Source organism: Saccopteryx leptura, chromosome 6 (assembly GCF_036850995.1).
Source record: "Saccopteryx leptura isolate mSacLep1 chromosome 6, mSacLep1_pri_phased_curated, whole genome shotgun sequence".
In the NCBI taxonomy this organism is placed as follows: Eukaryota; Metazoa; Chordata; class Mammalia; order Chiroptera; family Emballonuridae; genus Saccopteryx; species Saccopteryx leptura.
Window position 1 is genome coordinate 28,965,018 of NC_089508.1, and position 16,733 is coordinate 28,981,750.

Here is a 16,733-nt window from a genome sequence, read left to right on the forward strand (position 1 = left end):
CCTCTGTTAGGCGTGCCCCGTCCCCTCAGCTGGCTGCCTGAAGACAGACAGGACACGGCAGCAGAAAAACACAACATAGACTACCCAGCACTGCAGACCCGGGCTGGTCTCTCTCCTTGCACAAGGGACCGAAGGACCCATGCTTGGCCCAGAGTGCCACACCAAACCTCTCTAGGGACAACAGAACTCAGCGGGCAGCCCGGTGGCATACATTTGGCTCGAGGCAGGCCAGTCCCACCCAGGCCCTGCAGCTGGCATTCTGGGCCTGTCATTCCTGCGCTCTGGCTTCTGGGTTGCTGCTCACACTGGCCAGACTCAGTCAGGTTGCTCTGACCTGCAGCGTGTCTCCAAAGCTGCCCTAGAAAATCACTGTCACTGGTACTTAATTGTACCAGAGGAGCCGTCAAAACGCAGCTCACTTGCGCCTTGGGAAGCTGGAACATCAAAGTGACTACTCTTGTCTTTGGAAATACTAGCATGGAAGGTGAGTTGGGGGTGCGGGATCAGGGGCTGTGTCTCCAGATTCCATCAGAGACTTTTCTGAGCAGCGAAGCGAGGCCCATGCTGATCCCCTCTCTAGCAGGAGGCTGTGACTCTCACATACCTTTATGCCCGGGACATTGGTGCCACATGGTAAGCCCATCCCTGAAATCAGAAGTGCTCTAGGCCTACCGAAAAGTGCCGTGTCACAAACCCAGTCTACACCTGGAGACTCACAGGTTGAAATGGGGCCAGGGAGGAGGGGAGTGAGTTTTGTCACTGTTTTTCTTGGGAATCAACGTCTGGCTGTCGAAAGGGTGCCGGCAAGAGCTTTGTCACAAAAAATCCCTTAATTTGGGGGCTGGTAGGATAATTTTAACTTATTTCATTCGTAACATTTTACAAGGAGGCCTTGGGTTCCTGTCTCACTCTAGTGACCTTCTCTGAGAAGGTCCTGTTACGGGAGAACCTGTAGGCACAGGGTGTCAGCCCCGCTCCCTGAACTGGGCTGCATTTTCCCTTTGTGCTCAAACCCACAGGAGACCGAACAGCCTCTCACTTCTGCTGGGGCTGCAGACAGGCCCAGAGGCGCGAGACTGCTGGAGTCTCTGCTTTTCCCCACGTTGTGATCAGTTCAGGGTCCTGAGCCACAAGAGATGAGAAACACTTACTTTGACGTTCTCCCATGAGATCTGGGCTGGAGATAACCAAAGTCTCCATAACCTTCCTTGAAAAAAATGGGTATCAGAGACATCTGTGGGGGTGTCAGCTCCCTCCTTCAGAGCCCCCCCACTTCCATCCTCTTGCCAGAGAACTGACAGGAGGCCAGTATTCACACTTGCCATCACATTTAGTGCCACCTGATGAAAAGGGATGCAGCCGACCAAGAAAGTGGGGTTTCGGACAGTCTGGGTACCCCAGAAGTCCTATACAGTCCCCCAGACTATCGGGATGTCCCTGAGGGTAGGAGAGCAGAATATATAGGCTTGTCGAGACTCTGGAGTCATGCGGCACCAACCAGATAGGCAGACAGGCTCCTGGCACAGAGGCGACAGTACGCAGAGAGAGAAGGGCGGCGTGGCTGAGAGGGCGCGCAGATGGACACCCACATGCCCGGGGCTGGGGCTGGGAGGCTGGGAAGGGAGAGGAAAGGATGAAGGTGCTGATGTTCCTTAAGTGGCATGGCACAGAAGTCGTGGGATTCGGTGCAGGGAGAGACACACGTAACCACACGTGGACCTCAGATCAGAGCAGAACAGTGCAGAGGGTTTGCAGGCACACTGGAACCATGAACCATCTCTCTTGCCTCCCGTTTCCCAGACCTCATGCCCCTCCCAGCTCTTCCCTCTCTCCTCCCAGGAACCCAGCTGAGTTCGTTCCTGCTTTGGTCACCCTTGTAGGCTGAGGGTCCCCAACGCCCCAAAATCCAGGTGCCAAGGGTTGCCAGGAACCATGACATAACATAAGTCCAAGTGGAGGAGAGGGAAGGAGCTGGGATGTGGTTACTTCTTGGTTAAAAGAGAACAAGAACACGTGGGGAGGGGGAGGGAGAGGAAGGGGGTGTCAAAGAAGAAACAATCCAAGCAACGGCATGGGTACCAGACGGCCCCCTTGAAACCTGTAAGTTTCCTGTCTTCTGAGGGGCTGCCCCAAATCCTCGCCTCCTACCCATCTCTGAGCTGGTCAGCGAAGAGACAGCCTGTGGGGCGAGGCCTGGACTCTGTGGTGAGAGGTCCTCTCTGGTGCCTAAGGGACTCACTGGTGTCACTGCCAGCCTGGCACTCCTGCACTGAGCCCCTGTGGCCTTAGTGTTTGGTCACACTCCCTGCTGTGGGCAGATGGAAATAATGAGCATGTGGAGACAGCACCGTGGACCTCGGGGTGGTGACAACCCTCACTGTCTTGAGTTGGAGTGGGAGCAGAGAGAGAAGGGAAAGAAGATAAGAGAAAGTAAATAAACCCCCCAGGGATGAAGTTCTCATTTTACACCAGCAGCAAGCAGCAGGCGGGGATTGAGAGCGCTAAGGACGGCAAGCCTGCCCTTCCCACAGATACCTTCTTCTTGGCCAGCAGCAAGTCCTGGTAAGCGTTGGACCGGAGGAAGCGGGCATAGCTGTCACTTTTCATCAGCTTGTAAATGTGTTCCTGGGAAAGAAGGAGGCAGAAGACACAAGAAGGAACTGTCAACTGATGCTACAGGGAATTACCACCCAACAGTCATGGTTTTGGGAAAGAAAAAACACACTGAGGATATCCACGTGCACCCAGGGACACTTCCACCATGTTTGTTTTGTCTGTGTGCCCTTCAGAAACACCAAGCAGAACGTATTCTATCCTTAGAGTAAAAGGCGTTGGAGGATCATGTCCTGGGTGCCGTGTTAGGACGCAGTATTGCTTAGTGATTAAACCACAGGCGGAGCAACAAGAAGGGACAAACTATTGAGGCACCGACCACTTGGGTGAATCTCAGGGAATTACAATAAGTGAAAAAGCCCCAGAAGGCTTACATACTGTATGAGTTTATTGATGTAACCTTCTTGAAATGGACAACAGGTGAGTGGTTATCAGAGGTTAGGGATGGAAGAAGGGTGAATGGGGGGAGGTAGGTGTGGTTAAAAAGACAATAGGAAGGATTCTTGCGGTGATGGAATTAGCTCTGTATCTTTTTTTTTTTTTTTTCTGAAGTTGGAAACGGGGAGGCAGTCAGATAGACTCCTGCATGCGCCCGACCGGGATTCAACTGGCATGCCCACCAGGGGGTGATGCTCTGCCCATCCGGAGCGTCGCTCTGTTGCAACCAGAGCCATTCTAGCGCCTGAGGCAGAGGCCATGGAGCCATCCTCAGCGCCCTGGCCAACTTTGCTCCAATAGAGCCTTGGCTGCAGGAGGAGAAGAGAGAGACAGAGAGGAAGGAGAGGGGGAGGGGCAGAGAAGCAGATGGGCGCTTCTCCTGTGTTCCCTGGCCAGGAATTGAACCCGGGACTCCTGCACGCCAGGCCGACGCTCCACCACTGAGCCAACTGGCCAGGGCCAAGCTCTGTATTTTGACACAGCTTATGCATGTGGTAGAGTTGTCCAGAATTAAACACACACGTTACACACGAGTACAAGTAAAATTAGGAAATCTGATAAATTCAGTGGATGTAACAATGTCAAGTATATGGCTCTGATCTTGTACTCCGGTTTTGCAGATGTTACCATTAGGGGAAACTGGACAAATGGTATATCTCTGTATTATTTCTTTCAACTGCATGTGAATCCAGGAGCATCTCAAAATAAAAAGTTTAATTAAAAAAACAAAAAACTGCACATGCAATGATACAATACAACTGGGTCAGTTGTGTATGTCCAGGCCACCATTTCATCCTGGAAGGGTGCCCTTGGAGCCAGATCATAGGGTGCATGGTAAAGAAGCTGGGCCTGAGGCTCACGCTCAGGAGGGCGGGTGCTGTGGCATGCTGTCTTCTCCTCGCCTGGGCCCGTGGAGGTATGTACATTCTGGCTTTGGCAATGAATTTCACCCTCGACAGCCAGCTAATCCCTATAGCCCCCTGGCCCCTTCCTGAAAGATCTGTCCTCACTAAGGGCAGAGAAAGCCCAGTCCGTTAAAAGAGGGTTTTTCCATTGAAAAAGGGTTATTTACTGGTTGAAATGGAATACTGCTCAGCTGCACAGGAAGGCCTGGTTGTCCTAGGAGAGGGCCTGTGAGGAGGGGTGGGGGATGGCTAGGCAGAGCTGGCCCAGGACGGAAGCATCCTCCCTGATGTACACTCAGTGCACCCTGTGAGGCTGCACAAGAGCCCCAGTGCTCGGGAGAGCGGGCAGCTGCTCAGGCCTGGTCACCGATGACCTCTTCCTTGGGTGCTCTTCCCAGGGGAGGGGTGGGCAGGAGGCGCGGTGTAGAGGTACCTGGCCAGACTGCTGACACATCCCAGACCAAGCTGGGGCATGACAAGGGCTTACCAAGACCCTCTCCTTACCCACCACAAAAGACAGTGAAAGAAGAAAGCCAGAAACCTCTGGTCACATGTGCATCCCTCTCTGCCCACCTTCCTTTGGAGCACAGCAGACCCGTGTCAGCATCAGCTTCAGTCTTCCTCATGTTTGCAAAAGCAGGGTGCAGCCCTGCTCAGGGGGTACAGCCCTCCTCGGGGAACGGGCCCCCTGCAAGGAGCCACGCGCAGTTCAACAGTAGCTGGCGTCTGAGATGACTTTGATCGCCCAGATGTGTTCTGATTTAATGCATTTAGTGAGAACATGTCTCACTAAGTGTTTTTGTACAAATTTCAGACAAAAATCCAGCCCACTCTAGTTTTAAGTTCCTCCAGGGAACAATATGTTTTGATCTCATATACGCATAGCATCCAACACAGGGTCAAATGTTAGTGGGACTTACATTGTTTCTTGGTTCACTGAAATGCTTGTTGGAATTTAACATTCAGCAAGTTTGCGAGCTCGATACTCGTTTTGGTTTACGGCCGGATCAATTCCTGCTCTGTAGGGAAGGAGAGTGTGGGGGGGTCACACTCAGCCCCCAGGAATTTCATCTGTGGGCATCTCGGCTGCCCCTCAAGGTCTCAGAGCCCAGCCTGAGAGACACCAGGGCTTTTTGTCTCTTTATATCGTTCTAACATTTAAATCTTTGGTACAGATGTTAACTCAGAGTACAGACGACTCACTGTCTCCTTACTCTTGTCTCAGGCATCCCTTGTGTCTGGCCAACACAGCCAGGTGAAGGTGACCCCTGAACCATCTGGAGAGGCCTATCAGTCACACCCGGATCCTCTCTAAATCCCGGTCCAAGGCGACAGGTCCCTGCTTCTTGTTCTGACTTCTCAGTGGGATCTAAATTCTCAGCTACGCCTCACAAAATACTTGGTACCAAGAGGAGAAAGGAAGTCTCTCCTAACTCAACCCTTCTGGCCTTGGCAACCAACACCACCCCCAATCCAGGGACTTCCTCCAGCCTCATCAGGGGCGGGAAGAGCCTAGTCCATGAAAAGACCTAACTTATCAAGTAAAAAAAGAACAGGATGAAGCAGATGCTAAACATTTTATCGGAACCACATTTCAGCAGTTATTTGCTATGCGTCTAGAAGGTGTCAGGCACTAGGATTACAGCCGGAAGAGACAGACGAGGTCCCTACTGTGTAAAGCATAGATTCCACTGGGCAAGACCGCTGCACAGAGCCCTTTGACTGCTGCTCCCGAGGTCGTCTCAGACCCTGGCCACTGTGTGATGTTGCGTGGCTCCTTGCAGGGGGCCCGTCCCCATTAGTAGGGCTGGGCCCTGCTTTTGTAAATATGGGGGCATATTTGAGCTAAAGGCTACAGAAGAATGCTGTGAATGGGTGTAAAGGAGTGTGAATGGGATGACCAACCCTGCTGGAGGGGGAAATCGCTGTCTTTCTACCAGAAGGGTCCTCAGCAGGTTGGGAAGATCTTAGCAGACAGAAATGGGAGTTGAGGCTGGGACAGTCTGGTCTTGCTGCTGGACACTTTGGTCAAGCAGAGCATAAAGGACAATCCAGGGGTCAGGAGGAGGGAGCAGCAGACAATGGTGGTCTACTCTCTGCGAGGGGAGTGGTCAACGTGGGTCCGAGGGGCAGTTTGGGCCCCACTGTCATCCGCCCCAGGTCACATGGCCAGCTGCAAAGCCAGAACTGAACCACGGTGGCGATGGCATGGGAGTGGGAACATGATGCGTTGCAGGTGGGTTGCAGAAGGTGATCTTGCTCTGCCAAGCGGGTTGCTAGCCCTTGGCCATCACTAGGACAGTCTCAATTTACGCTATGGGGGAACAACCACCAAAAAGCAACAACAGCAGATGCAAGGCCTGGCCTGAGAAAAGCAGAATCAAGAACCTTTGCAGGTCTCCCGTTCCCCCCGCAGGGCCACGACTTCAGGCCCCTCCGGGCTGGGCCTTCGTTTCCCACAGTCTGCGGATCCCGGACTCCTCTACCCGCCGCCCCTCCCCCAAGCAAAGAACCGGAGCCTTTGATGTAGCCAGTTATGGAACGCTGTTCCTTCCTCCTTGCCAGCTTTGTCTTGGAAACACAAAGACAGTAAACAGGGGTGGGTGAATGGCGCACTGAGGTTTTTCTGGGAATGAGAATTAAGATAGGACTCAGGGTCTTTGGCTAGTTCCCAAATGCAATGAGTTTATCACTGCCAGGGACAGCAAGTGTACAAAGCTCTTGGCAGTGACCTCTATTGATTTATGGGGGATTCTGGTTTGTTTCCCCTGCTCTGCAGACAACCAATCTTAAAGGGAAATGTATATCCAGAATCTACAAAGAGCAAGGGAGCCACTGGTGGAACCAGCCAGCCCCTCCAGGAGGGGTCCTGACGGCCAGAGAGGAAGAAGTTTGCTCTTTTCCTCTTTGCTTTTTTTTTTTGGTCTTATCTTTCTCCCTCCTTCTTTCCCTTCCTCTCTGTCCTTTTTTCTTTCTCCTCCTTTCTTCTCTTGTTACTTCCCTCCCCCCTCCTTCCCTCATTCTCTCCCTCTCTCTCTCTCTCTCTCTTTCTCTCTTCCTTAAAAAGAGATGCTTGAGTTGGCTGTGAACACGCAGAACGACCGGGGTCCACGTCCGTCTTCCTGTCACGGGGGCAGCACCACTCCAGGGTGAGGGTGGTTCTCTGTAGGTTGAGAAATGGATGCTCCTGGGCTCTGAGTCATTTGTCATCCCGGCCAGCTTAGCCATATTTCTCAGAGGGGAATCTCTTCTCCACCCTCGTCTCCCTCCTTGGGTCTGGCCCCGGGGGGCTGGCGGTGGGGGAGGACCACAACCAACCGGCATCTGTAGGGTCCACCGCAAGAGTGGGAGCCAGAGGGAGTGAGCAGTGCCAGCTGTCTCGGAACGGCATCTGTCACAAGTCACTGTTTTGCTGGGACAGTCCTCACTTGGGAACCTCCTTTAGTTTTAGACGAAACACAGCGGCCCTCACAAGCCATCAGACAGATGCCTGAGGTTTGGAACCCCCAGCAGGCTGGAGCAGCTGCGCTACCTGAGAACATCCCGATGAATCCTCTTTGCTGTGGGTTCCGAAAACAGTTCTCATCTCACCTCCCAGCTTCAGAACACCCTCCAGGACTGAGGGGGGGGCACTCGGCTGGAGTGTCGCGCAGCTGCCAAGAGCCCTTCTTGTGACTGTCAGGCGTCCTATTTTTCTTTCTGCAGATGGATGCGCCTTGTCTCTGCCCTCCATCCCCGAGCTTCCTGGCACAACACGCAGGAGGAAGGTGAGGCTGGGGCGGGGGGCAGACATCGCTGTGAGGGGTGCTGGAAGGGGAACTGGGCAGAATGAAGCCCAAGGCTGGGATGCAGGTCTTGACTCTGGCTTTTTTTTTTTTAATTTTTTTTTGTTTTGTATTTTTCTGAAGCTGGAAATGGGGAGAGACAGTCAGACAGACTCCCGCATGCGCCTGACAGGGATCCACCTGGCACGCCCACCAGGGGTGACCACCAGGGGGCAACGTTCTGCCCCTCCGGGGCGTCGCTCTGTTGCGACCAGAGCCACTCTAGCGCCTGGGGCAGACGCCAAGAAGCCATCCCCAGCGCCCGGGCCATCTCTGCTCCAATGGAGCCCTGGCTGCGGGAGGGGAAGAGAGAGACAGAGAGAAAGGGGGGGTGGAGAAGCAAATGGGCGCATCCCCTATGTGCCCTGGCCGGGAATCGAACTCGGGTCCCCCGCACGCCAGGCCGAGGCTCCACCGCTGAGCCAACCGGCCAGGGCCCTGACTCTGGCTTTTTAAAAAAATTTAATTTATTGATTGATTTTAGAGAGAGAAGTATGGAAGGGGAGAGAGAGAGAGAGAGAGATCAATCTATTCGTGTATGTGCCCTGACCAGGGAGCAAATCTACAACCTTTATGTATCGGGACGATGTTCTAACCAACTGAGCCGCACAGCCAGGGCCCGACTCTGCCTCTTTCCAGCCCTGCCTACCGCACAGTTAAACAAGGAAACATTAGTGGAAGCACTATAGAAACTTTATACGTGTAAGGTAATAATAATCATTGGCATTCATGGTGTGACTGTCCTTGCCCGAGATGGCACGGGGGTGAGACCGCCGTCCGAGGTGGCGCGGGGGTGAGACCGCCGTCCGAGGTGGCGCGGGGGTGAGACCGCCGTCCGAGATGGCGCGGGGGTGAGACCGCCGTCCGAGATGGCGCGGGGGTGAGACCACCGTCCGAGGTGGCGCGGGGGTGAGACCGCCGTCCGCAGACTCCAGGGCGAGAGGGAAAGTCAGCAGAGTCCAGCTATGTGTTTTTATTGTTGCTGCTGTTTGTTCAGAGCAAACCCATTTTACAGACGAGGATACGAAAACTCTAAGGGGTTAAGTGACTTGCTCAAGTACAGAGCTAGACTATGAACCCGGAACTGTATGACCCCAAAGCTCACAACCTTCCCTTGCAACATGGTGCTTTTCAATGTTCTTGAGTTGGGGTCTCCAGGGGAGTTAGTGTTGCCTGGCGGAAACAAAGTCCTCAACGTGCGTTCAGCAACCATGCAAAGGGCCTCTTCCCGAGTCCTAGTCTAAGCTATCCCATAGTTGATGCAGCCGCTGCTCACTATTCCCTTTCGGGGACCACCGGCTACCACCATTGTCAGTGATGGTAATGCACAAGTCACCCGGGGTGACACAGCCTCTGGCTTCTCAACTCACAGGTCATGTACAACTTGTCTTTCATACTGGAAGGAAAGTCCCAACCTGGCCAAGCTCTGGGGGCTTCCTGGGGCCCTTGGGAAGTCATAGGTGGCAAGTCTGTCTTAAAGAAAGTCATCTAGAAGATCCCTGAGTCTCACTTTTCAAGAGACTCTTGACTACCTTACACCCAAGGTCTCCAGACCTAAGGCATGGCTTGCTGAAGTCTAAGGGAAATGAACATTTTTTTTCCAAAATAGGTCCTGCAGAGGGACAGAGGGTGGCGCTGCACTGTGGTCAAGATGTGGCATGGAGGCCCTGGCCGGTTGGCTCAGTGGTAGAGTGTCGGCCTGGCGTGCAGGAGTCCTGGGTTCGATTCCCGGCCAGGGCACACAGGAGAAGCGCCCATCTGCTTCTCCACCCCTCCCCCTCTCCTTCCTCTCTGTCTCTCTCTTCCCCTCCCGCAGCCAAGGCTCCATTGGAGCAAAGTTGGCCCGGGCACTGAGGATGGCTCTATGGCCTCTGCCTCAGGCGCTAGAATGGCTCTGGTTGCAACAGAGCAATGCCCCGGATGGGCAGAGCATCGCCCCCTGGTGGGCATGCCGGGTGGATCCCGGTCGGGCGCATGTGGGAGTCTGTCTGACTGTCTCCCCATTTCCAGCTTCGGAAAAAAAAAAAAAAAAGACGTGGCACGGAGCTCGGGCCAGTGCCTGCTTAATAAACACAGGAGAGGCAACAGGAAAGATGCTGTGGCAACGTGGACACCCACGTGAGTCAGAGACAGTAGCTATTTTTCCTCAAGGATGCAGCTTTGGATGACCATCCTGGGTACATGTGGATCTTAAATGAGAAGCCACCATTTGGGTTTCTTGGTCCATGGGGGACCATTTTCGTGTAATGCAGCATTCTAATCACAGGAGAGTGTGGGAGTAAATTATTGCTTGCCACTACCCTGCATAGCATCCATATAAACGTGTTCAAATTAACTGAAAGGGCTCAGTACACTGATGCTGTTCAACCCCTCTCCCTAGATAAGAGTAACTTCAAAGACAGCTTTACATATTGCCTTTTACCTACCCAAACACCTGGGGTATTAACTGAGGTGTTTTCCTTTTCTTCTTCAAGGTTATGGGCTTGGTGCAAGAAATCTATGCTCTGAAGCCTCAACAAAGACATTTTGGAATTTGGTTCCCTGCTGCCTTCTCTCCAGAAATGACCAGTCTGTGTGCTAATAAACAAGACCTGACCACAAACAACGGATTTGTTCTTTTCAAAATGCATCCCTCTCTCTGCGGTTCATCTCTCCAAAATAAAACCACCCACAGGATGAAACGAATGACTCCGGAGCAAGCAGAGCCATGACATTCTTCATTAAAATATGTCTGGCATGGGAAGTCTACCAGGAAACACCCTCCGATCGAGGATTAGGACCAGGAAACTTGGTGCAGTCCCGTGATCCTGGCACACAATGCCACCGCCTCCACCAGTGGAGCAAAGACGAGGAGCGCTCACCAGGCTGACGACCTCGATTTCCGAGTCAGTGAGGTTAACCATAAACCCGAGCTCCACTGGGCTCTGGAGTTTAAACAGAGCGAGTGTCAGAAGCCTTGTGTTCCTTAATCTAGTGGTTTTTAAATATCTAAGTTTGGGTACTCATAAAAACTTTTGATTTAGGGCTTCCTGTCTGCTCAAGGTGGGTGTAGACGTGAGGGTGTATTTCTCAGCTCTGGTGTTGTCCAGACCTCCCTTTGGCCTCGAGGTTGTTCCCTGATCATTCCCTGCACAGATCATGGCCAAGGAGAGTTCTGGTAACTTAGACTGAGGTCTGCTTAAGGGAAGGGACCCTCCTAGGTATCAGTCTGTTGCAGGAGCCTAGAACATCTGTACCTTATGGATATTCCAAATTTTGCTGAATTGGCACATTGTAGAAATTTAATTTAGCCTGTATCGATTGATCACCTACTGTATGTGCTCCCTACGGTGGTTTGGCAAGGTTTTTCAAAGTGAAAAGGCAAGGGACAAATTGTCCCCCCTATTTAAATGATGGCTGAGAGGGTTATAATTCTGGGTTGAGCTGTCAAAGAAAAATTTTTTTAGACCTAACCATGTGCAGAACATTACTTTAGTGTTGCAGGGACTTATGAAAGGAATAGAAGACCAAATGCCTACTCCCATCAAAGAACTTTTATATCCAGAGGTGCTGGGGCTCAGACCCTGCGGGTACAGGGCACGGAGGGGCATCGCAGCAACTCCTGTGGATCAGGAAAATGGCGGGCCATGGACAGCTAGGGAGCTTCCCTGAGAACCTGTAGGGAACAAAGCCAACTGGCCTGGTTGGTCCCCTCCATTCAACTGTCAATCCATTTGATGAACAGATTTCCAATCCAATCCAATCCAATCCAATCTCAATGAAATGTTTCCTTAGGACTGTTTTTTTCTGTTTGTAAGGAATGAGGTGCTCTTAGACAAGCTCTGCCTACTGGCAAAAAGCCACTGGGCCTTCTATTTCCTTTGCAGTTTCCCTCAGCATAAGACTTCATAGTCCACAGAGCCAGGTCTCCCAACTTAAAAGGGTAGAGAGTGGATGTTCATGAGATGGATGGATGGGGAGAGATACGGATTGACTGGACCCAGTGACACAGTTCTTGGAACATCCTTGGATACTCTGAGCCTTTTTAAAAATGGGAGCGAGGCAGCTACTGCTCCAGTCAGCTGACTCTCACCTCCCTCCTGTCCCTGGGGAGGCTCTGGGAAGAGGTGAATGCCCTGAGAGGAAGCCTTCAGTTCACAGGCTTCCTGTGGTTTCAGTCTATCCTCCAAAACCCGCCAGCAAAGCTCTGGACCGCATGCCCCGAGAGGCAGAGGTCTCTTGACTGTAGCTCACTTTGCCCACCACCATCTGATTCACCCTCTTCTAGCTCAAAGCCTTCAAAGCTTTCCTACTGTCTTCAGGGTGAAAAAGTCCATATTCCTTAGGATGACACTCCAGGCCCCACAAATTGGGTTCGTATATACTTTTTCTACATACCCTCCACACCCTTCAAGAGCAGGCATCTGCTTGAGAGAACTCCTTTTTGACCTAGCTTGTGATTTCGAGACCTTAGGAAATACTAAAGCCATTAAGTTTTGTGACTACCCATGTACACATATGTAGCTCTTTTTACTTATTCAAAGAATTTTCTGGGCTATTAGCTCATCTGATTTCTCAAAAAACCCTTAGAAGGTTGAAGAGAAGACATCATTTTCATTTTACAGGTGAGGACTCTAAGGAGAAAGGTGTTGCCTGAGTGCACACACTAGGGGGCAGTGCAGGTCCTCGATGCCCCACAGCTGAGAACCGAGATCCCACTCCCTGGCACCAAGGACTGAGTCCTTTAAAAAAAAAATCATGGCCCATTTTTATTTTTCTCCTCATCACAAGGCTTTTATTTTCTAGGAAATTGGAACAACACAGCAAACAGCTGAGGGCTATGGTCACAGCCCACAGACCTTTATGGAAGATTTGGTCTTGGATCAAATTAAAAATAAATAAATAAATGAAGCCAAATGGATCAGCAGAACACAAGTGTAAATGCCAGGCCTGTGCTGACAGGGTATCTTGTGAAATATTTCCACAGGAAGCAAACCCAGGCAGTTAACTCTGCTATGACAATGCATGTGATCAAGTGCAAAGCAAATCCGCAGACAGGACCTGTACCCCACGCCCAGTCCCCATTTCAAATGAATACATGAATCTAGCCGGGCCTTCCTCTGGCTGTCGACCTCTACTAACAGGGCACATGCTCACACTTCCACCACCATTCTGAGAACTGTAGGGGACCTCTGAGAACCACTGTGACCAGCTGAGGAAGCCACTCAGAGGTCCTGATCCCAGGTGGGGTAAGTGTCACCATTCCCACTTTGCAGATGGGCAAACAGAGACGAGCAAGTTAGAAGAATTTAAATGGATAACCTCAGATAAAGTGTATGGCAGAAGCAGGGTCAGAGCTTGCTCTTCAGCTCTGGGACTTTATCTGGAAACATCTGCATCCCAGCTGTGTAGCTGGTGCAGGACACAGTGCTGGCCAGGAAGGCTAAGGCGGGGCGGGGTGGGGGTGTATATCTTGGTGCCTTCTCCTTGGTCCTCTCTGTAACTCTCGGCATTATTAGAGCCATATTCTCACCAACTGAGCTAACCAGACTCTCCACTGCATTACCCTTTACCCCGATGCTGTTATCACACCAAGACAAGTCTCCTCTAATCTACTCTTTCACATAAACCGAAGATTAACCACTCCTAACCCTTCATCTTCTACCTTCCTGGATTTCTTGAAGCATTTTAATGATTTTCAAACATGGGGGTCTTTTTTTTTTTAACATTTATTTTTAGATTTTATTTATTTATTTTAGAGAGAGGAGAGAAAGAGACAGAGAGAGAGAGAGAGAGAGAGAGAGAGAGAAGGGGGCGGGGAGGAGCAGGAAGCATCAACTCCCATATGTGCCTACATAGATTAAAACACAAATACTAGGTTTAAATCCTCGAATTTAAAAAGCTACTAAAAACATAACAACAGAACAATCCTGACTGGCCACCACTGAGTGATGATAGTAAACCACTCATTACTTTGGAAACTGGCAAATAAAGAAACATTTATCCTATCCATCCTATATTACTAGGTAATCAAATAATAAAGGTATTCTATCATTTGTATTTCAGTTAATAAAAGAAGAAAGAATAATAAGATGAATAATAAGATTAGAATACTACCACTTTATAGCCCCTAATTAACCAGTGGATAGAAGCCACGAACACAGGCAGCTGCTAATGTCACAAAATGAGAGACAACCGGACAGTACGATCTTCTCACAAAAGAGCACACTGCAACCTACAAGGTAGTGTTGCCCACAAAAATTAAACGTAAATATGAATAAATGTCTAAATCAAGCTGCCTGTTTATAAGAAATACAGATAGTACAAGAATATGTTAAATAGCACCACAAGATGGTAATCAGAACAATCAGACGGTGGGTCTCTCTAAGGACAAAGACTCCAGTTTCTCCATCAGATAAGCTGCAAGGTGGCAGGGAGAGGGCGGGGGGGGGGGGGCACAGAGACCTGCTGATTAGAGGTGCTTCCAAGACATGTCATTTCTCCTGGACTGTGCGGCCCTTATTGGGATTCTAATTTTATGTAAGAGTTAGAAAAAGGCATTTAGGGAACTGTTAGAAATTCGAACGCTTGCCTGACATTTGATGATAGTAAGAGATTATTGCTAATTTGTTAAGATGTGATAATGGTATTATGGTAATGAAATGACAGGGTCCGTTTCTTTTAGGAATACACACCCAAGTCTTTATAGATAAAGTTATATATATATGTGTGTGTGTGTGTGTGTGTGTGTGTGTGTGTGTGAAAAAATATACATGTGAAAATACATGTATGTCTACATTTGCTTTCAAATAACCCGGTGGTAGGAGACACAGTAAAGGGGGAACACAGAATGCGGTCAGTCTTGTGCGGATGCTCGCTGAGGCTGGAGGAGGGTCCTTAAAGAGGTGTTTGCTCTGTTCTTTCCACTTTCTAACATTTACAGGCTTCATGATAAAACATTAAACTCAATCCTTCCCAATGTTATGCTCGGGGAGATAACACCAGGCTTAGCAGTAGCAGCCCCTCGCTAATGTTTCGGGAATGATGAAGAGATGAGCTTCATGCTTTAGGCCAGTCCCCTAAGGAGCTTCTCCAGCCCCCACGGAGTGTCTCCACCCCTCTCCCCACCAGGACAGTCTGTCTGTGCTTAGGGGCATACACACCTACAGGTGCACAGATCTGTCACAACAAAATAAAAGACTTCTCATGACAAACGATGTTGCTTAGAAGCTGCAAAGGGTATGAGGGACCAGTGACTTCATGCCAAGACACTGAACGCCATGGAGCAAAAGCATCCTGGTACAGGCATGCCGTGGAGTTCATGGCCAGGGTGAAAGAAAAGATCATTATACTGTTGAGGTTGGTGGGCGTTTCCATCCTGAAGTTCTAAGCAAACAATAGGGCAAATCTGGATGACAAAGGACACTTGGTTGTGTGTTCATGCCATTATCTGTACCAATGCCTCAGTTTTCTAAAGTACATAATAGAGTCATCCCCCCCCCAGCCCCATTTATCCACGGGGGGATACGTTTCAAGACCCTTTTGTGGGTGCCCCAAACCGTGGATAGTAACAAACCCTAGTCAACCTCCTCAGCTTTGGTGGAAATACAGCAGCCCCTTCTTCATCGGCAGACACAGCCTCTCCAGTAATTTTCCTGTTTCCAGTTCAAACCTATTCCTGAATCTGTGAAACCACCCTCACTTGCAATAAATGGCTTGGTGTCATTCATTTCAGGGGATCCCTTGCTGAAGTCTGCGTATGGACTCACGCTTTCTGGCACAACACATTGATTGCCATCAGTCGGAACACGTTCTCTGTTCGTGTCTTCCACCCACAGATTTAAAGCCTTTTCCATCTTAACTAAGCACTTATCACGCACGGCGGCTGCAACTTTTGCAGCCTGAGGTGCCACAGCAAAATGAGCATGCATTTCTTTTCCCTTCTCCACAATTTCACGGGTAGAAGATTCATTCTTACCACAGATCTTAGCAACCTCAGCATACAATGTTTTTTCTTTCCTGATTAAGTGGAGAACTTTTACCTTAAAAAAAAAAAAAAAAGCACATTGTGGCTTCCTCTTCAGCACGTCTGAATTGCCGACATGGCTACTCTTGTGCTGTGGGGTCATGATCAAGTGAAATAAGGGTAACTTGAACAAAAGCGCTGTGATACCATGACAGTCGATCAGATAGCCGAGGACAGCTACTGTGGGACTAATGCATGAGGGGAGGGTGTCCACAGCATGGATACGTGGACAAAGGGGCGACTCGTGTCCCAGATGGGGTGGGGCGGAGGGGTGTGAGAGTTCATCATGCCACTCAGAACAGCACACAATTCAAAACTTATGAGTCGTTTATGTCTGAGATTTACCACTGACTATTTCAGGACTGCCGTTGACCAGCGGTCTAAGTGGAACTGCGGAAAGTGAAACTGAAGATTGTGGGGGGGGCTGCTGTAAATGGTGACTCTTTGAGGAGCACTATACTCCAGACCCCCCCCCCCCCCCCGCAATGTGATCAGGTGCCACAAAGAATGACAAAGCCCCTGCCCTCAAGGAGGTCACAGGCGAGTTAGAGAAAATGACAAGGAAACAGGCAATTTCGCCAGTGGATGAAGTGCCTCCAAGGTGTGAGTGTGGGGCTCTAGGGCTTAAGGAAGCCCCCAGGAGAGACCCCCCAGGAGGGACCCCCCAGGAGGAACCCCCAACCCTGCCTGGCACAGCGTGGGCGCAGGCGCGGGGAGGCTGGCGGGAGGAACAGAAGCCACGGGAGCCAGCCTAACCTGCAGGCAAGGGCCGGGAAGTGCCACTTCCAACAAGACGCATCCAATCTTCCTGGCCCTCAGGTCTGTCTCCTCCTACCATCCTACACCGGGGACAGAGCTGAAGGGTTTGCTCTCATCTCAACTGTTTTCATTTCTCTCACCTGTGGGGTCCCCTAGGGGGCCTGAGGAGTTCGCCTTCCCACAGACATC

At 50.7% G+C, this 16,733-nt stretch overlaps 1 protein-coding gene across 10 annotated transcripts in view; it reads right to left on the reverse strand.

Moving 5' to 3' along the window:
• RGS6 (regulator of G protein signaling 6) overlaps positions 1–16,733 on the reverse strand; it is a 542,558-nt gene that overhangs the window by 25,556 nt on the left and 500,269 nt on the right. For all 10 annotated transcript variants that reach the window (XM_066388417.1, XM_066388419.1, XM_066388418.1 and 7 more), the window contains one exon: positions 2,536–2,625. In XM_066388417.1, coding sequence (XP_066244514.1) covers positions 2,536–2,625 — 90 coding nt within the window. The remainder of the gene's footprint in view (positions 1–2,535; positions 2,626–16,733) is intronic.